The sequence below is a fragment of the Maniola jurtina genome, chromosome 19, assembly GCF_905333055.1.
Source record: "Maniola jurtina chromosome 19, ilManJurt1.1, whole genome shotgun sequence".
NCBI lineage: Eukaryota > Metazoa > Arthropoda > Insecta > Lepidoptera > Nymphalidae > Maniola > Maniola jurtina.
The window spans coordinates 327,689-349,585 of record NC_060047.1 but is presented as its reverse complement, the minus strand read 5'-3'; the positions used below and the strand labels follow the sequence as shown (position 1 = coordinate 349,585).

General features: G+C 39.2%; 1 protein-coding gene across 1 annotated transcript; it reads left to right on the top strand.

The window, feature by feature from the left end:
- The first annotated feature begins 9,596 nt into the window (after positions 1-9,596).
- Positions 9,597-12,997, top strand: LOC123875345 (phytanoyl-CoA dioxygenase, peroxisomal-like). The gene is made up of 4 exons (XM_045921123.1): positions 9,597-9,837; positions 10,517-10,690; positions 11,271-11,441; positions 12,637-12,997. Exons 1-4 carry the CDS (start codon positions 9,637-9,639, stop codon positions 12,886-12,888), a joined length of 798 nt encoding a protein of 265 aa, XP_045777079.1. The 5' UTR covers positions 9,597-9,636; the 3' UTR covers positions 12,889-12,997.
- Positions 12,998-21,897: the final 8,900 nt, after the last annotated feature.

Genomic DNA, 21,897 nt, shown 5'->3' with positions numbered 1-21,897 from the left:
TTTAGAGTAGAACTGTTTCTTACACCAGTTGGCTCGAGAGTTCATAAAAAATTTTAGGGAGCCTTTTTAGGGTTCCGTACCTCAAAAGGAAAAAATAGGATCATTTTGTTGCCTGTCTGTCTGTCTGTCGCGTCTGTCAAAAAACCTATAGGATACTTCTCGTTGACCTAGAATCATGAAATTTGGCAGGTAGCTGGGTCTTATAGCACAAAAAAGGTTAAAATCCAGAAATCGTGAATTTGTGATTACATCACAAAAAAAATGTTTTCATGAAAAAATAATTAGTATTTTCAATTTTCAAAGTAAGATAACCATACCAAGTATGGTATTATATTATGAAAGGGCTTTAGCTGTAGGTATTCTAAAAGGGATTTTTATTTATTTTCATGCATAATAGTTTTTGATTTATCGTGCAAAATGTCTGAAAAAATACCCGAGCACGGAACCCTTGGTGCGCGATCCTGACTCGCACATGGCCGGTTTTTTTTTTCCTTTTTTCCATTCCATGCGTCCACTGTTGGACAAAGGGTTTTTTCATATTGGACGAAAATTGGAAGGCGCAATGAGACGAGATAAATTACTATTATTACAGATTTAACACTTCCTCTTCCCTCAGTATTATAAACCAGTACGGAACTTTATGAGGTTTCAAACTTAAGCTAGTAAGTTGCGAGTTCGCCCAAAAACTTAGTTATAGGAAGATACCTGCTCATGGTTAGTCCTGATAGAAACTTAAACGCAGACTTACCTAACTAATAATATAATATTACTTTTCGATAATTCACGCGAAAACTTCGGTCCTTGCACCTCAATTTTCCGGAAAGTAAGGCTGGTTTCACAGCCGTACGGATCGCCCGTAGTACGGAAAACCCGTACGGGTAGCGCCCGTAGAGCTCTGAAACGAGTGTATGAGCACGATACGTTGTACGGTCTCTACCCGGAGCGTGTCCCGTACGCGGGAACAATCCGCATCGCTGTGAAATTATGTTCTAGCGCAGGGGACCAAACTACGGCCCGCGGGCCAAATCCGGCCCGTCAGTGCCATCAATCCGGCCCGCGGCAGCTTAGAACTGGTGTCATCAATCTGGCCCGCGACAGCCAATTTCTCATCTTTGTTACTATTGCTGTGATAAGTTGAAGAAGAAAACATATAATGATAATTACCTACTCGGTTTTATTTACTTGCAAGGTAAAACTTATCCACAGAAATGATGACGCAGTAAACTTAACTGAAGTATCTAAGCTTAAGCATATTAATAACTAGTATATAATTGAAGTAATTAAAATGCAAAAAAGCGTATATTTGCTTAGGTCGCGCACTTTGCGACTAGTCTAGCTAGAAATATAGTTAAGGGCAGAAAAATTTAAACTGTTTTGGCCCTTGGAACATACTGACAAAACGACTATGGCCCTAAGGCTTCAAAGTTTGGAGACCCCTGTTCTAGCGCCTCACGTACTGTGTCTCCGCTCCGGGAACCCGTACGGGAGGCCCGCACGGGTGTCCCGGACAGCTGTGAAATCGGCCTAACTTGTACAAGCTCCCAGTGTTCGAGACAGGACCATCCTCTGACGCCGTAAAACAAAAACAACCCAACTATTCCGTGCATTTCACCAACGCCTTTCCAACAATTTCTTGGCTTAGAGCTCTGCCACACTTTAGTTTTCGACCGCAGCTGATAAGAAAAAACCTATTCTACAAAAATGTATGAAACCTCTATTATGCATAGTGATACAAGTATAAACCATACTTAATAATTTAATTACTTATTTTTTATTAATAATAATGAAATCTGCCTGACTGTCAGTCTGTCTGCTAGCTTTTCATGGCCCATCCGGTTAACCAATGTGAAAGTTCAGAGTTAGCTTTCATCCCGGAAACGGGCACAGGCTAATTTTAGTTCCAGAATATCAAAAAGTTCCTAGGATCTTTTTTAAACGTGTAGGAAGGAAGTTAGTTTGCGGGCATCATAAGAGATCGCTTGTCATCTGAAGCCTTCAATAGTTATAATATTATACCTTTAGTACATCACCTTACTTTAGAGCACCTATGCATTCACGGCATCTCTAGCACCTGAGCAATGAGCGAAAAATGTGTGAGTAACAGAAGCGCCAGAGCAACAGGAGCTTCCTGAAAATCTGCGCTCCAAAAATGCAAGTCTGGTAGAGCTCTTACGCAGATATTTGCCGAGTTTTCTTCCTACCAAGTTTGTTCATTTCAAAGTCTTCGCCAATTAATCGGGTGAATTAATCACTTGGTTTATTTTAAACTGATATAAAATTGGTAATAACTTATTTCTGGTAGAATTTGCTAACTCTAATCTTGCATTTTTTTTAGGAAATGAAGTTAATTTACAGTTTTGCAGCTTCTTTCTTTGAAGATTCGTTAAAAAATATAGTAATAATATTTGACCAAATAAAACAAAACTACTAAAACTTAATGGCTGGAACAGGAACGATAAATTATCGGCTTTTTTCCACAGGTAATAATATTTTGAAGCACTTGCTACTTTTCTCCCGTTCCGTTTAGTTTAGTACCTCTATTTCTGGTGCAATTGAAATAGCCTTTGTTGACTACAGCTGTACCTACCTGTAGATACCTATAGGGTACTTCCCGTTGACCTGGAATCATGAAATTTGGCATAGCATATTATGGTAGCTCTTATAGCACAAATACAGGAATAAATCTGAAAACCTCGAATTTGTGGTCACATAATTTAAAAAAAAATATATGTTTCAAAGGGATTTTTATTTATTTTTATGAATACTAATTTTTGATTTATCGTGCAAAATGTTGGAAAAAATACCCGAGTACGGAACCCTCAGTGCGCGAGTTAAACTCGCACTTGGCCATTTTTTTTATGGTATCTTATCAGTAACCATCAGTACTATCACCTGTCTTCATTTTTGGTAGGTAGGTAACTACTACCTTACTCTAAATACAAGCCAGTATAATCCTAAATCGACAAAATTCCTATAACCTAGGTCATTAGGTATTTGTGGCACGCAACTCCGGGACACATAAATCCCCCGCGTCACCGTCCAAAGTGTCACATACATCCGCGCGCGACGCACATCCATAGTAATTGCTGTATCGGACATGTTTACGTCGACCGCTGCTACCGGTACTGCTACAATTTCAGGATTTCACGAGAAATCGTGGTTGTAATGTGACTGATCAAAGGCCTTCTCTCTTATTCCCGCTATACGAACTTGTCGAATGTCAACCGTCACCGGCTCACTACTGAGCACGGGTGTCCTATCAAAATGAAAGCGATTGGGTCATAGTCTACCGCGCTGGCAAGTTGCGGGTTGGCAGACTTCACAGTTCACACACCTTTGCGAACATTATGGAAAACTTTCAGACGTGAAGGTTTCCTCCGATGTTTTTCCTCACCGTTAAAGCATGTTATGTTTAATTTCTCAAAACACGCATAGCTAAAGTTATGGTACCCATAATATTTAAAAAAACGCACTTGGTTAGCGTGGTAGACTACGGCCAAAATCCTTCTCATAATAAAATCCCGTATCTAATCTGCATTGAGCCGACGTGTTGATCATGATGATGATGATGATTTAAATAAATTTGTATGGATGAATGAATTAATGAATGAATAAACTTTTATTGTACATACAGAAAAACACATGGATGTGGATACACAAATCAAAAGATTTTGAGAAAGAACGGATCACGAAAACATTAAATAAAATAATAATGTCAGCTATCAAGCTGCCAGCCTAATGAGGAGCAGTAACAGTAAGGGTCAAATATCAGAAGCATGCCCGCGGAATGCTGATACACTCAATCACGAGAGGCCATACAGAGGGCGGTAGGGTTAGTGTAGGATTTTTCATCTCACTGACGTTAAATATAATTCGAGCGTTGAAACACTTTTACGATAAAGTTAAATTTTAATTTTAAGCATTTCAGCTGATTCTTTGTTTTGAAGCCCAAGTTCTTACATTCATTCGGTGGATCGCCGCGCCAGAAGACTCATTGGTGACCAAGCACTGATAAATTCCAAGCTTCACAGCCTAGAGCATCGGCGCAGGGTTGACTGTCTGTCGGTATGCTACAGGATATACTTTGGAGAGTGTACTAGGGAACTATTTGATTTAGTTCGGCCCCCTTGCCATTTTACTATCGAACTGCGATGCATCGATGTCTCCACCCCTAGATAGACGAAATTCCATGGATTTGTACGAAGCGAACCGCTTCCTTTAGTTTTTCCAGCCAGTTACAATAATGGTCTTCAAAAGAAAAGTGAATAGACACCGTCTAGGCAAGCATGCTCTACCATAGGCTGCATCATCAGTTATCACATACTATTTGCTGTGATTGCAGTCAAGTGCACCACTATTTAGTTGAAAAAATACGTCCACAACTAGCGCTCCAAGCGGATGCTAAATTGGTGGTTCTGAATTTTTTTACTTTAACAGTCTTATTCATAAAAATTTGTAGAAGCTTTATTAGCTTGTTATAAGCAAAGTTCTCAAAAACATGATTCATAAACGTTCAATAGTGCTAAAAGTGTACAATAACGGCTCCATAACTTATAACAGGCTGAACCCTACTATAAACCCTTATTAAAGAACAAGATGGCCGCCGTCTTGTCTTAACAGCTGATAATTTGCTTGGAAGTGAGGTTATTTTGTTTTGGTTGATCCTAGTGTCATTGCATTGTAATTATTATTTGTACGTTATTTATTCTGGATTCGAGAGGCTGTGGTAATTAACTAGAGTTGCAAGTTTTAACTGCCATAAGATGCTAGGGACGGACGTCGTGAAGTAGGTACCTAAAAGTTTCTACCTAATTTCGAAGTTTCTTTTCATGTAATCATTCTTTTACATAATTATGTGATTTCTTCTAACGTAAGAAATATGGCGGTGATGCAGCTCAGTACCTAACTACATAAACCGAGAAGGATTTAGGTAAAAAAAAAAGGCTGGCTCATTTTTTGCGCAACGGATCAGCCTGGCTGTCAAGCGTGGAAATGCAGCCAGTATTCTTGGCACCATTCCACACGGGCATGATTTGTATAGTAATTAGATAAGGCTAGCTTTAAGTTTTATTGTAATATTTTCAATTTAAAAAAAAAGGATTTTATTCCATGAATGTCCAGGTACTGTATCTAAATTCTAATACATACTTTTACCTAATACATCTTTTTTTTAAATAGTATAATAAAATCTAACGCTAATTTCTAAATTCCTTCCTGTTTTCATTTTTATAATTAAATAAATCGGAACAAAACTCCGAACGATAATACCTAACTATCCTCCAGAACTCAGACAATTGACCGAAATTCGAAAACAAATGTCACACCTGCGTCACTTTTCTGTGTAGAGCCCAGTTTTTTTGCAATTTTGTCTATGAACTCATCAGAACGACAACATAAAAAAGCGAAACTAGCCTATAGCGAGAATTTATTTGTGAGAGGTTTATTGAACCTTTATGAATAAAGAAAGTTATGAAACGTTTAATAGGCCTAATGAGCATTTTAGCTAATGAACGTTTTAAACCTATATTAAGGGATTTTTATGAATAAGACTGTTATCTATTAATATCACTCTGACGTTACTGTGTTTCGACATTCGATTTTTATCACCGTTAGTGATAAAATCTCATACTAAGCACACAGATAAAGGGAATGTGGGGGCATTACCCCGCCCGCCCTACCAAGCCGCGAATTATGCCCAATGTCCACATTACCGGGGAAGCCTTTGTTCTTTGATCGCCTGAAGTTTCTCTTACGCCATTGTTGAGGATTGGTCAAGGATTTGTGGATCGAGTGCTAAGCGATCATAAAAGCTATGAATTTATGGGCAAAGATCTTTTTCTTTTCTTCAAAATTTGCATGACTCTCTGACTGAAAAAAAATCTCTTTTAACCGACTTCAAATAAAGAAGGTTATGTAATATGTATGTGTGTATGGCCGCAATTATCTCAAAGACTGAAAGGAGTAATGAACCGATTTTGATATTTTTTAGGGTTCCGTACCTCAAAAGGAAAAACGGAATCCTTATAGGATCACTTTGTTGTCTGTCTATCTGTCTGCCCGTCCGTCCGTCGTGTCTGTCAAGAAAACCTATAGGGTACTTCCCGTTGAACTAGAATCATGAAATTTGGCAGGTAGGTAGGTCTTATAGCACAAGTAAAGGAATAAATCCGATAACCGTGAATTTGTGGTTACATCATTAAAAAAAAATTAAAATGTATTTAAATTTTCAAAGTAAGATAACTATACCAAGTGAAAGGTACCATATGAAAGGGCTTTACTTGTACATTCTAAAACAGATTTTTGTTTATTTTTATACATAATAGTTTTTGATTTATCGTGCAAAATGTTAAAAAATACCTCTATAGTTCTACTAGCACTTGGCCGGTTTCATTAAACCCATACCCCTTTGGTGGGTGAGTTAGTGATTAATAGATACTAGATGATGCCTGCGACTTCATCCGCGTGGATTTATGTTTTTTAATTATCTCGATGTTTAAATGCCCAAGATAAAAAGTATCTTATGTCCATCCCGGTGATGCAAGCTATCCCTGTACCTTTCGTCAAAATCAGTTTAACGGATGGGCCGTGAAAAACTAGCAAACAGACAGATAAACAAACATACTTTCGTACTTATAATATAAAGTATCTAATATCTATGGATTTTAAAGAAACTATGCTTATTCGAGATTGAGAGGAATGTAAGGAATTGGTATGACGTTTAATATTACACTTCGACGATTACATTTTTTCGTCTCACTTCTAGAAATTTGAAAGTTTATTGGTGTTATTCCAAATAATCCTGAAGCATTGGATAGCTTCCTGCAAAGTTGCGGAAGCTGAGAATTGGCACAATGAGACGGTAAATAGCGCCAAAACTATAAAACGTTTTTTCTTGATGGAAGGAAAACTATTTAACTTGAAGCAAACGCTTAAACTCTATGGGTGTGATACCAGAGGAACTAGAGTGAGGGAACTCTCGGCTTGATCCTGAATCGACGTAAAATCAACGAAAAATAAGGCTACTTTAGGGCTACCTCCTATGGCAACTTCAAATGTACTTTTGAAGCCTGCCAGTGACGTCGAAGCCTCACAAAATCACACCATAGATAAGAAACGTATAGATACGACACGATATAATACTGAATATAAACTTGGCCAGCTTTTTTTTTTAACCCCCGACCCAAAAAGAGGGGTGTTATAAGTTTGACGTGTGTATCTGTGTATCTGTCTGTGGCATCGTAGCGCCTAAACGAATGAACCGATTTTAATTTAGTTTTTTTTGTTTGAAAGGTGGCTTGATCGAGAGTGTTCTTAGCTATAATCCAAAAAAATTGGTTCAGCCGTTTAAGAGTTATCAGCTCTTTTCTAGTTTTCTTGTTGAAAAGAAGGTTAGATAACCGTTAGGTTCTTAATATTATGTCAATTGACAAATGTCAAGCTGTCAAGATGGACGTTGCCTAAATACATAAGTATTTATTTGAAAATGATGTTTTGGAAAACTCAAATACTCTGGATCGTCGGGGGTGTTATAAATTTTTAATTTACACTTGTAAATATTGCGGTGACGATCGCAAGCAGAGAGAAAAGTATGCAATGGAAAACGAAGAGTCACACATTAGGGATGTCACTATACATATTACACAATCTAAGATTATCTAAATGACCTCCAGCTCGCTCCAGTAATGCGCGGGACTTCAATTAATTTCATACATGGCATGATATTGTATATCAAATCTTTAAAAAGAGCATCCGCCGAGTTTCTTGCTGGTTCTTCTCGGTCGGAAAGGCATTCCGAACCAGTGGTAGATGCTCTTGAGGATTCAAAAGAACTTGTAAAAGTCTAATTGAATAAAAATATTTTGAATTTGAATTTGAATTTTGAATTTGTTTAATGTTTTCCCATCACTTAAAGCCCAGTTGGTACCCAAGTGGTAGCAATGTGCCCGGCTGTGGCATTGTGTTGTGAGCGGACATCACATTAGGGGTGCCACTAATCATATTATGTACTAGCTGTGCCCGCGACTTGGTTCGCGTGGAATCAGTGCGCTTTATATAGCCACGGACGCTCCTGCGCGAGGCGTGTAGTACGTACTCTGTACGTTAAAAATGTTCGCCGTGATTCTTTAAATTGACATAACTTTTTTATTTATGAACCGATTGACATGAAATAAACACTAAATGTTAAGTGAAGCTTACTACAATATATTAGTGAAAACCGTATCTAAATCGAATAAGCCGTTTCTGATATTAGCTAGCACAAACACACAGACAAACAGACAAAAAAAAATTAATTACAATTTCGGGTTCGGCATCGATATAATAACAACCCCTGCTACTTTTTTTTATATATTTCCATTGTACAGACACCACTTTTTTACAATTTTATTATATGTATATAGATTTTAAAGTATAAAGAGTAACTGATTAACTGATATAGTCACGCACATCTCAAACCACTGGGTCTAGAATCTTAATATTTTGCTTGTGGGTTGTATCTATAAAGTAGGCCACACTAAGTCCCCAAGGTCACATGCGAGATGGTTAAGTGAGCAGCTGGAACCCCCATTTCAGGAGCTGATGATCCATAGGGATTACACCTACAAAGGTTTGAAATTCGAATCCGCTCTTAACGTTGAGCTTAATTGTAAACAAAACATTCGCAGAAACACAAAAATGTTATTTTTTTAACGAATCCATATAAAAGGCTTAACAACAACACACAACGCTGTAAACCTGGATATGCGTCAACCCTACTGAAAAACTGAAACGGAATGCTCCATCACCGACCAGCACGAAAAACGTGATAACTTCTGTACATCACTATTTGAAACACGACCTTACCGTCTTTAAATTTTAAGATCAATTTAGAATACACACCTAAACTACAGGATAATCTTCAAAAGTTTGATGAACTTTCAATCCTAAAACAAGAACGCTACAGTCGTTTTTCAAAAGGCAAATGAAGGTGATAGTGATGTTCAATATTATAGTGCAGGAGTCGGACGCCGTGAAATGCGCGTCGCTTGGCACAAAGGCATATTCAGTGGGTCTCACTATCCCTTTGCGGAGTTACATCGGATTAATAAATATTCGCGGAATATGATTGATAGTTCATTTATTAATTGAATGTGATATTTTTTATGGAAACAGACGTTACTTTGCGGAAGTCCATGATACACAAAGAACCAAAAGGTTAATTGACTAATCTGCTAAAAAAGGCAAATCTGTATAGTTCAATATGCAGCATGCGATATGCACCACCGGCCCTCCCACTGCTAAACATGCAGGAAAAGCCAGCCACCAAGCAAGCAATACACACCACAAATCCCAAACCACTCGACCTCCTGAGCATGCTCCGGTGTCGGGGCGAAACGTGCGTCGATTCGACGATAGTCCACCACGCTGGCCAAGTGCAGTTGACAGACACTTTTTATGGAGAACTCTCAGGCATTGCGTTACATAGAGATTAAGTATTTGATTAAAACCTTATAATAATAATTATTATTGCGATTGCAATCACTTTAGTAGTTAAGTTATCTGGGAAAAATACTAAATAAGTTATCGGTGAGGTCACAGACCTTTTATTTATATAATATCATTATATTTAGTTCAGTCTATACTATACTAACCTACATTATGGTTCGTCTTACAAAAGAACAGATTCAGTTTTATAAAGATAATGGCTACATTCATCTCAAGAAGCTGATCAAAGGGAGGGAGCTCCAGAGGGTCTCGGAGGAGTACGACAATTTGTTCAGGAGGAAGAATGCAGAGAAAACGGAGAGCTCTTGGGTCGGCAGTGATGATACGTTCAGAGAAAGTGACAGCCCTTATACTGTAAGTTACTGTATAAAACTACTTTTGACGGCTTCCCTGGTGCATTGGTATAATATTATTTGGATTTCTGTGGCTGTGGTCTTATTAGTGGGAGGTCCCGGGTTCAATTCGGGAACGACGCACTCACCACGAATTTAGAAACTAAAGTTACAAGTCAGTCTTCGGTTTGAGTTACAGAAACTCGATTCATAGCACCAAAATATTACAAGTCAATCTCCAGCTTAGGAGTTGACCACCTGCACGAAACTGGTAATGGTCAGCTAATAGATTAATATTGGTTTGACCGTACCATTAACGAGTTTAAGTGATGTAAGTAACTGGTGGTTACTTCACTGTTTTCCGATTTTTCCCTTCACTTGCTTGTGCTGGAATTGCTACCTGCAAAATTCCATGACTTTACGAGTAACGGCAAGTACCCTGTAGGTTTTCATTTCCTTGACGGATCCTAACAGACAGTAGACAACGAAGTGATCTTATCACACAGTATCTTCGGAAGCGTGGGTTCGAATCCCACCGCTGCCACCATGTAGTAAAACAAGGCGGGTCGACCAACAACTGATTTATTATCAAAATACCCTCAAGTACATTATAATAATTACATTACATTCAAGTTCCTTTTTTTCTTGAAGTACGGAACCAAAAAAAAAACAGAAAATGAACTAACTGTCTATAATAACAGGTGAAAGGCATCCACAACCTGCAGATGCATCACGCAGTGTTCGGCAAGCTGCTGTACAACGCCGACCTGCTGGATGCTGTACAGGACGTGATGGGCACTGAGAACATCATGCTGCATCACACCAAAGCTCACCTCAAGCCTCCGGAGAAGGGAGCTTCTTACCCTATGCATCAGGTGAGGACAAATACTAAATTATTATCAATAACTTCATTCTTCTTTGATCTGTCTGAAACCTCCTCCTGGCACCACCTGGGTGCCTGGTGCACTTCCGTGGCCATTTTGATTTTTTTATTATTTGTTGTTAATGGTTATAGCGGCATTTGTGGGAATGGGTATAATCTTTTATAACAAAATTCCTCAATCGATTTTGGACTTGCCTTTACACAAGTTCAAAAAAACCAATAAACTATGCTCCTGAGAAAAGCATATTATACAATCGAAGATTAAGTAAATGATAAATAGAGCGTGGATTTGACCTGCAGCTCGCTCCAACAATGCGCGGGACTTCAGTTGCTTTTGTACATGGCATAATATTGTATATTAAATCTTTGAAAAGAGCAACCGCCGAGTTTCTTGCTGGTTCTCTCGGTAGGAAAGGCATTCCGAACCAGTGGTGGATGCTTTTGACGATTCAAAAGAACTTGTCAAATTCTAATTGAATAAAAATATTTTGAATTTTAATTAAATACACACTCTGTGAAATTTCAATTCTTTACTTATTATGGTTTATGAAATACTGCCCGCTGATTTTCAGGACTATCCTTATTTCCCTTACGAAAAGGACTCCATGGTGGCAGCTTTCATCCACCTGGATGAAGCTACACCCGAGAACGGAGGACTGTTTGTGTATCCTGGATCACACAAGTTAGGACCACTCGAGGACTTCGGGCCCAAGGAGGGAAGCCACTTCCATTATGTTGACCAGGTAGGAATATTAAATGGAAGTTTTTGACAAGTTTCCATTCTACACCCGAGAACTGCTTTTTAAAAGAGGAGAAATAAAACAGCTATATATTTATAAGAAGAAATATTTGACAGGAGGTGCAAAAACTGAATGAAAGCTGTTGAAACTTTACTGTAAACCTAATTGAAACTTTGATCGAAGTTAGGACTCAGTTTTCTTAAATTAATAAGCATGCGATTTATACTTACTGCTACCACGCTATAGTACGAAATCTCAGATCTATTACAACCCAAACAAAACATTCAAAAATATTTTTGCTAGGATTCAGTAATGTATGGTTCAGTGTGAATAATGCCTTTTTAAGTGCTCATATTTGGCAAGCGAAGCTACTATTTAGTCGGGGTAAAAGGCTATATTGCGCCTATTGACCGAAGAATTTCGATATGAAAGGTCCGCGGGATGAGATCGTAGATCAGCATTTTAGTCTACCAAGCTTGTAGCGTAAAAGAGGTCGGGGATTAGACTTGGGCAACCCTTTTTTGTCAGTTTTAGCAATTTTGAAGCAGGGGTGGTTTTGCGCCCATCCTATTTAATGTTCAGGACATTTTTTCTTTGAAATAGGTCGGTTTACGTCCTCAGCGTGAAAATAAATATTCACACTAATCCGCTTATGTAATAAGGTAGAGTCTAAGTATCTAGGATACATCGTGGTTAGGTAAGTATATCTGCAGCTAAGTATATGGCAGATGGCCTATCCTACCTCAATCTACACTAAGTACTCAAATTCAAACGAAGAGTAAATAGATATGTTCTAGGCAAACACGCATCTTAGGCTGCATCATCATCTACGATTTGATGAGATTGCAGTCAAGTGCATGACTATTTAGTTTTAAAAAAATTATAATAGGTGCAGCCTGCTAACCCGATTCTATTAATTTTAGTAAAGTAGGGTTTTCCCTTTGTAACCTCTCTCCTGTAAAAGAAACTTGTTTCCAAACAATAAGACAGTAATACCCGTATTCAAAATCATTACTATGATGGCTCGAACGCTTTTAGGTTCCACCAATCAGATTACTGTGTCACGTCAATTTACAATGATCTGATTGGTGAAACCTACATTATGCCTTTGAGCGCACTGTGAGACCTCATAGTAGTGATTGTGAATACGGGTATAATGGGTATAACACACTGATGGTGACGATGTATCTATGTTCAGAAAAAGTTCCCAATCGAGGGTGCAACGCCTGTGATCGCAGAAGCTGGAGACGTGGTGATCTTCTCGTACCTGCTGGTGCACGGCAGCAGCGCCAACAGCTCCGCGCGCCCACGACGCATGTTCCTCGCCCAGCTGGCGGATGCGCACGACCGGCCCAAGGGCGGCGAGCGGAGCCAGCCAGGCAGGGGCTGGATGCTGCGGGGGGTCAACCTTCACAGAGATGCTACAGTCGCTAATAGAGCTCGCGATTGAATTAACGCTTTTAAGGGTTCCGTACCTCAAAAGGAAAAACGGAACCCTTATAGGATCACTTCGTTGTCTTTCTGTCTGTCTGTCTGTCCGTCTGTCCGTCGTGTCTGTCAAGAAACCTATAGGGTACTTCCCGTTGACCTAGAATCATGAAATTTGGCAGGTAGGTAGGTCTTATAGCACAAGTACAGGAATAAATCTGAAAACCGCGAATTTGTGGTTACATCATTTAAAAAAAATTATATATATCATATGAAAGGGCTTAACCTGTACATTCTAAAACAGATTTTTATTTATTTTTATGTATAATAGTGTTTGATTTATCGTGCAAAATGTTGGAAAAATACTCGAGTACGGAGCCCTCAGAGCGCGTGTCTGACTCGCACTTGGCCGGTTTTTTTGGGTTCCATTAGGCGATAGGTTCTACATTAGTCAATTCTGTCAATTGCATAATAAAAAATGAAATTATGTAGGAGTATCTAGATTCTAAATGGCCACAAACTGTCCTTCAATAATAAAATATATGCGACCACAAGTTTTTTATTAAAAGTTAGGGAACTTTTAGACAGGCAGACAACAAAGTGATCCTATAAGGATTCTCATTTTCCTTTTGAGGTCCGGAACCCAAAAAATGTTGTAATGTGAGAGATAACAGAGAGTAGCAGAGGGGTAAAGCCGGGGTAAACCGCATCGTTTAACACTGGTGTCTTGTGCGGCGGCGGGCAGCGTCCGAAAGATTAATGTATGCCCATTAGTTACGGGAACTTACTCCACACTGTAACATTAAATCGTTTACAAATTCTAATGTAGCTAGCGAACTCACTGCGCCTTCGCACGGATCACCACATTGACAGTTCCTCTGATGCTACAAATATTTATGGTGTTTGAAGCAGTAACATCTTTACTTTAACTTGCTTTAACGGTGAAGGAAAACATCGTGAAGAAACCTACATGCCTGAGAGTTCTCCATAATGTTCTCAACGGTGTGTAAAGGTATCTGCTAATCCGCACTTATCCAGCGTGACCCAAGCCTTTCTCACTCTAACAGGAGACCCGTGCTCTGTAGTGGGCCGGCGATGGGTTGACTATGATGATTATAGCTGTGCTTTCAGTGTTATAGCTCTTATAGTTGGTTTATTTTTAAAATGACTGAGAAACCGACAAACGGTCAGGTAAGAAAAAAAGGGCTGGGCAAAACTTTGGTTTCCTTATTTAACGACCCCATAAAACAGGTCAACATACCCTTAAATTTTCGCATACAATGGCAATAAAATATGATAATAAGGCACGGAGAAAATAAATCTCATATATCTGGAACCCATGCAAATAGATGCTATCTATCTTTTTAGATAGGGCGTCTACCTACATTTGTTGGCATGTCCCTTTTGGACCTTATCATGGCAAACTGACTGGTACCAGCAACTTATATTATTTAGTCAAGCTCATTGACCTGTCAAGTGATGTTACATTACAAAAAAAGAGGGATAGCTTAGCGGTTAACTGGTCAGCTGATCGGGAGTTCGATTCCGAACACGCACTTCTAACTTTTCGGAGCTAACGTGCGTTTTAAGCAATTAAATATCATGTCTGAGAGTTCTTTATAATTTTCTCAAAGGTGTGTGAAGTGTGTCGATCAACACTTGGCCACTTGGTGGAGTGTGGCATAAACTCTTCTAATGGTTGACTGGCGGCTGCGTAGACACGCCTCGCTTCGGAGCAAGAAATCTTTATCCGTCCATGCTTTCATACTAATATTATAAATGCGGAAGTATCTATATGTCTGTTTGTTAGCTTTTCACACTCCAACAGCTCAACCAATTTTGATGAAAGGTATAAAGTTAACTTACATCTCGGGGATGGGCATAGGCTACTTTTTATCCCGGAAAATCAAAGAGTTCCCACGGTATTCTTAAAGACCCATCCGTTTTACCGATTTGTATGAAATTTGGTAAGTATCTACCTACAGAGGTAGCTTACACCCCGGAAATTGATATAGGTAACTTTTATCCCGGAAAATTAAAGTGTTCCCACGGGATTTTTCAAAAAAACCTAAATCTAAACGGACGAACTCGCGGGCATCATCTAGCAGAACGATAAATCATCCACTGCGCAGGTTCAAGATGAGATTTTTCATGACGCCAACTGTTTTAGGTTACTAAGGGCCACGTAAATAAATAGGTATAAGTAAAGTTTGGTAATCCAATTTGTACAAAATCTAGACTCCTAGAAAGTAAGCAAACTCGAGCACAAAGTTTGCTCGTTGGGTGCTAACAACGGCTGACTAATGTCGCTTATCTACTAACCTGCTTGCTCCGTTGAGTTAGCGAAATGCCTGCACTTTGTTTCGCCGTCTCTCGTATAGCTTTCGATTGGAAGGATTTTTGAAAAATTTCGAAAATAGTAGATACCTATTCATCATTTATTAGTAAATACTTAGGTGTGACACTTTTTGGCACTTGGCATTGTGATTTCTGCGACAGACATATTCTGGAGTGGAGATCGCGTACCAACAAGTGCAGTGTGGGACCACCTCCAACCCGCTGGACTGACGACCTTAAATAGTGTAGTGAAGGTAGTAGGAAGTGGGTGGATGAGAAAGGCGGAGGACCATGTGTGTTGGCACGCTCTTGGGAAGGCCTATATCCAGCATTGGACGCAAACAGGCTGATTAATCAATTGATTGATGCTTGATCGGCTTACTGACATGGTTCCAACTTCCAGCCAATCGAAAAACCATCATAACTTGTATACAAATAAACAGACAAACTATCTAATTACTACAATGTTATAAAAGTAGAGATTCCGTTCAGTGCAATAAAGTTTTATTTCCGTCGAGCACTAGGTATGCGCTAAGTGATATGGGAAAGGCAGATAGTATAAATACATAGTTTGCGCCTTGTACGCTCGTAGCTACTTTAATGTTTAACGATATGAATGATAGCTTTATTTTACAGCAACATAAACCCTGAGAAACCAAGGAAACATGTGAGAAGGATAGATTTATTCACTGTAGTCTACCGAGAAAGAGATAGCAGGAAAGCAATATTGGCCACCACGAAAATTTTTGACCACCAAACTTGAACCTGGGACCTCGCGATCTTCAGCCGAATAAGCTAGCCACTAGATCGAGGCAGCCTAACTATAGGAAGCTTTCGAATGGTTAAAGTTTTATGTAGGTATGAAGATTTTAATAGAGAGAGAATACAGTTAAATAATAAATAAAATTATTTGCTTTGTGGTATGCCCAAATGCTACAACATATTGTGAAAATTCCAGCTGGAATTTTGGAATTTCGCGTGAGCTTCATGGTAGTGTAAGCCTTCATATCGTACTAGTACGGAAGTATTATGCATTTTTACTGTGAAATTGGAGCCTGAAGTTAACTAACTGAAAGCGGCCTGACCTATTTCACCAAAACAAAGGGTTTCTATTTGATAACAAGTTAAAAACTGACTGCATTCTGACCAGAGTAAGTTATGATCTAGTCTGATGTAAGATGGACGCGGGCGTATTGAGATGTAGATTGTACAATACAATCTACATCTTCTGAGAATTTACCAGAGTCGGAGTGTAACGTAGTAGGTTAAGTGTTTATTAGATGATAATATATTTTGTGTGGTGTTCTGAAGCCTGATGATATCACCTACTAGCCTGATATCAACTAGTTAAATAACTTAAAATTTAAAAAACCCCCGACACAAGAACCTCTATAAGAAAACTAGAAAAGAGCTGATAACTTTCAAACCGCTGAACCGATTTTCTTCGATTATAGCTAAGAACACTCTCGATCAAGCCACCTTTCAAATAAAAAAAACAAATTTGAAATCGGTCTATCCGTTTAGGAGCTAGGATGCCACAGACAGATACACAGATACACAGATCCACAGATACACACGTCAAACTTATAACACCCCTCTTTTTGTGTCGGGGGTTAACTAGTTCAGATTATAAAAGAAAGTTTGCATATTTTCAGGTCTAAGACCGTGAGCCCACTAGGCGAACAGCGAGCGGCTGACTGCTGGCTGACTCTAAGCGGCGTATCGGTCGCTAACTCAATGTCGAGTAAGCAGCGATCAGCGAACTCTTGGGGGGAAGGGTAAACTGTTAGTACTTATAGTTAGGTATATCAGTGTATCGAACACCTGTTTGTTGCAAATATGGAGGTAAACTGGAAACAAACGGCTAGCCGCTCACTATTCGCCTAATGGGAACACGGCCAATGGGAAAAAACAAAAATCTGAATCCAAATACAAAGAGGCACACTATAGTTAAAACTCCATGATTTTCTGCGACTTCAAAGTAAAAAGCCAGTGTTTAAATGTTATTAAAATCGCGATGCAAAATGTTTCCGTGCCATGTGTATTATATACGAAGCAATTTGTCGGCGCGAACGCGCGTCCTGCCAGTCGCGACACAAAAGAAAACGAATGGCACCAAACGGGAAGCTGGGGAAAACAGGGGTGAAACTTGAAAAAGCGACGGAAAAATTATCTCTGCATACAGTCGTAATCATCAAGCATCGCACCTAGGAGGAGAAATTTGTTTCTTACTCATCTTATTTAGTTAAACATCTTTATTGTTAACAAAATTATTAAGAGTAAGAATACAGGATACACTTAAAACACAAAGGCGTTCTTATCACTAAAGTGATCTCATCTAGGTAACTCAAAGTTCAGAACTTATAGAACTGGGTTTTTATTCTAAGTTATAGAACTGTAAAGACGAGTCGCAATGCAGCTATACATGCATATGTATACATAAACATACAGTCTAATAGTACATTTCTTGTGCGTTAGAAATCTAGATAAAGTTATAGCATTTCTAAAATGTAATGACTGTTGTTAAGGAAATTATACTTGTAATAATTCTATGGTATTTTAACCAAAGCTAAACTGAACAAATAACTGGTAGTTACCTATTTACAATTAACACTTGTTTAGTTGCCAGCCTTGGGCTGAAATTTAAGCTAATCTAACCTCACAAGCACAGAATTTATCCGTCGCTTTGACGACACATTAACAATTTATGGACATCTCGACTTCTCCTTGCTCCTTTTTCATTCTCATTCTATTTTTTTTTTTTGTGGACCCTTTGGTCTTATATTTTCGCTAATAAGATCGAAGGTGTAGCTTCTTTTTCTCGAGGACTGTTATACTTTTTGGTCGTAATACATGGCGAAAGAAATCATTTTGCGGATTAGGGAGTTGCGGTGGTTTTTATGTGATTGTGACGTATGATTGATGGTGTGGCGCCTCGAGGTGAATGAGATTTGTTAGCGCCATTTTTCTTCATCGTACCACGTACTGTGAAAGTGACAATTTAACTGAAAGATATCTATCTACTAATACTTATTACATTAAGGTCTCCACAGATGGTCTGTATTTACTACGAGCCGATTGCTAAATTGGTTTTATTGGTTTACAGTTGACAAATTTGGACCGAAATGGATCGGTGAACTTAATTAACTTAACTTAATTTGAAGAGATAACTAAAAAAAAATTAGCTGCTTACTCTCTCCGTCCGCAAGAGCAGTAATAGCCCAGTAGTTAATAATCTTCTCTATTCGAGGGGTCGGGGGTTCGATTTGCTTTAACGGTGAAGGAAAACATCGTGAGGAAACCTGCTTGACTGACGGTTCTCCCTAATGTTCTCAACTTGACCAGCGTGGTGGAAACTTTCTCTTTTTGAGAGGTGTTCCGAATAGTGGGATCCTCCAAAGGCACTCTCATTGGAAGTCTATCAAGAATAATTAAGGTAACGGCTCCACATCTTTGCTATTCGCCAGTCACAATTCTCTACAACCCAGGCAGGTTGCACTGATACCTAACTTAGGTAACCTAAGTCAAAGTCAAGGTCATTTATTCAAAATAGCTAGGTAGGTACCATTTTACACTCTTTGACTTCAATTGTTGGATTTGTAAGATAATGGTGATAATAATTAATTACGTAAACTTAAAACTAAAGCTACGACGGTTTCAAACGCGTCACAGAAGATTCCAGGTCTAAGACCACAACAAACTCAGCTTGTAGCCTAAACGAGGAGATGTCTGCATTGTGCGAACATGGGGTGAATAAATTCTCCTAGATATAGTGTACACTTCATGGGAGAAACATGGAGTCGGACAAAGCCTATCTATCGGGTATTGTCAGATACATGGAGCTCTCGACAAGAGCGATACTACAACGTACGGTTTGTTGTGAGTTCAGACCAAAGAGATATAATTCTTATTACCTATTTAAAAAATAGATTAGTACCCATGATTTTTTTTATTGCGTGATAGGCTTGCGCTGACGACAAGCATGTTTAAAAAAGTAAGGACGAGGGCTAGGTTGGAACGCGGTTGCCTAGAAGATGCCTATTCACTCTTGCTTTGAAGATATTTAGGTTATGTGAGGCAGGAAACAGACGCTGGAAGGGCATTCCACATTCCACACCTTAATGGTTCGCATATCAGAAACGTTGCCAGGGATACTGTACGAACATATTCATACAGTATCCCTGGCTTAGGTATAATCTTTTGAGTTTTGACATGTGATATAATACTGACCCATTAGTCGGAAAGGATTAGGCAAAGAAAAGAGGCTGTAGTATAAGTGTTCTCATTGCCTAATTAAATGGATAAAAGTTACCTAATTTAATATACAGATTAATCTTCATGTCCTTCAGGCTTTATACTTATAGTTAATACGCCGCGGGCCGTAAAAATCAAACTTAGTTTGTAGAGCGCACTCGAGAGATTTAATGGGTCCCCGAGGCGCCGCCCTACAGAACGGTGTCATTTTCTAAAACGTTTTATCACTCTCTGCGTTAATTGTATGTAAGTTTATACCCCTTACGATGCCTATTAAAACACCTATAAAATACTTGGGAATGGAATTCACGAGACTAGTACGTCTAGAGGGTATATGTAAGTGAACCTGACTTGAACAGACGTCTTAAAACTTTGATTAAGTCTGCCTAGGACCTAGGTCATTACTTATTTAATTTTTGTCGTTAAAACTATATTAACTTTTTTATTTCTATATTGGTTTTTAGACCGGTTCGCGATAGCGCAGAATAATATAATAGTACTATGACGTCCCATTAAGGATGAGGTTTCATTGAAGCGCAGTGGAGTGGAGATGGACCAAGCAGATTCTTGTACAGTTCTTGCAATTCACGAAGGCGAGTGAACTTTACTTGGGGTTACATCGTTTAAATGGGCATTGCGTAAGTATGCGTGCTTGTCGGACCAACAAACACATACATTTAGTGTACAGTACCTATATTTCACGTCATCTACTAATTGGTGCGGCCTGGGTCTGGTAATGTATTTCGCATGTAAGACCACCCTTAAACGATTTTTTGTAAGTTCTTTTTCGAAAAATGCCTTTAAGAAAAATTTAAAAAGTTCAAAGCTTGTACATTTTCTACTTGAGCATATAAACTCTAAATAATGGCAGAAATAATTTGCCCGACAAGAACAAGAAATGTTGACCCGTAAACATAAATAAATAGAGCAATAAACTATCGCATTAACAGTGCAGGTGCAGTTTTATTCCGTGCAGGGTGCAGGAATCAATTTTAAGTATAACGAAGTGTAACGGCAACTTTTATTTCCTGGAGCAGGTGAGCGATATAAGAAAATGGCTCCTTAGCTCCTAATAGAATTCCTGTTTGATCCTGCGTTCCGACGTTATAGTAAGATATTTGTGAGAATAAAATCACCCTAATCTCTCTTTGAAGCGATCCTGAGCTCAGTCTCCGTCATAAGTGTCTAGCGTTTGACCACAAACACATCTGATGGAAAGTGATGTGGCCTAAGATGGGACGCGTTTACCTAGAAGATGCCTGTTTACTAGGTATACATTAAAACACAATATTAAAACCAATTTTAGACCCTAAATGCATACCAATCGCGAATAGGTATAGCAATCGACAATCGTATCCAATAAAATGCTAACAAGCAATATAAAGCCGCAGTCTAACCCTAGGCTATACAATAATATACCTACACTAGCAACCAGAAATTGATCCCGGGCTTACAGTGGATACTGAACAACATCCACTATTTCCATTTTGTATTGCAATTGCGATTTAAATATAAATTGCCGACGATTTATCTGCAGGTAATATTTTATAGGTACCTAACTACCTAGGTATAGTAGGTACCTACGCGACAGGTCGAGATGGCAATGGGCGTCTACCCACCTCACACCCCGATTGCCATCTCGAACTCGATCTGTCGCGTATTTTTTTTTGTCATGCTATTCATGACTAATATGCCCCTTTCCCCTCCAACTAAGCGTAAAGCTTGTGCTCAGGCGATGCGTGGAACGCCGTGGGGTTTTAGTCGGTAAAAGTCCGACATAACCTCCGTGCCTCCCCGGGCACGGTGGTATCCATGAGGATTTCCCCACGATAAAAAAAAAAGGAGTAGACGACAATAGCGAAACGGATGGAGTTTCAACCGCCGACCTTTCGGAATTCAGTCCGCTCCTCGACCGTTGAGCTATTGAGGCTCTACTCTCTATTATTGAGGCTCTATTTTATACCTACGCTAAAGCTTGGCTGAAACATCATCCTGCAAAACTTCACCGTTAGTATTTACATAGGGGATATATTATAATGTAATCCGTGAGTGTAGGTGTAGGTAACTAAGCTCGGAACTTCGGATCGGGAACAAAGTTGGAGCTCGCCCGATCAGCGTCGAAGTGCTGACACCTGCGTGCTATCCGCTTACAACTTCGTACTCACACCTACTTACATAAACTTTGTATCCATCTTCTATCAATAGGTCCAAAGTATATATTATGAGCGATGATAGCCTGATGGTTAAGACCTCCGCTTCCTATTCTGGAGGTCGAGGGTTCGATGCCGAGAACGCACTGCTAACTTCGGAGCTACGTGCGGTGAAGGAAAATATCGTGAGGAAACCTGCGTGGCCGAGTTCTTCGTAAACTCAAATATGTGTGAAGTCTGCCAATGCCAGCGTGGACTATGGTCAATGCCTTCTCTTCTGAGGAGACCCC

What these genes read in the sequence shown, in the direction of transcription:
- LOC123875345 (XM_045921123.1), top strand. Translation starts at nt 9,637, where the DNA reads ATGGTTCGTCTTACAAAAGAACAGATTCAGTTTTATAAAGATAATGGC. An exon ending in CTTCTTACCCTATGCATCAG is followed by an intron (nt 10,691 to 11,270) that starts GTGAGGACAAAT and finishes GCTGATTTTCAG; the next exon opens with GACTATCCTTATTTCCCTTA. An exon ending in ACTTCCATTATGTTGACCAG is followed by an intron (nt 11,442 to 12,636) that starts GTAGGAATATTA and finishes ATCTATGTTCAG; the next exon opens with AAAAAGTTCCCAATCGAGGG.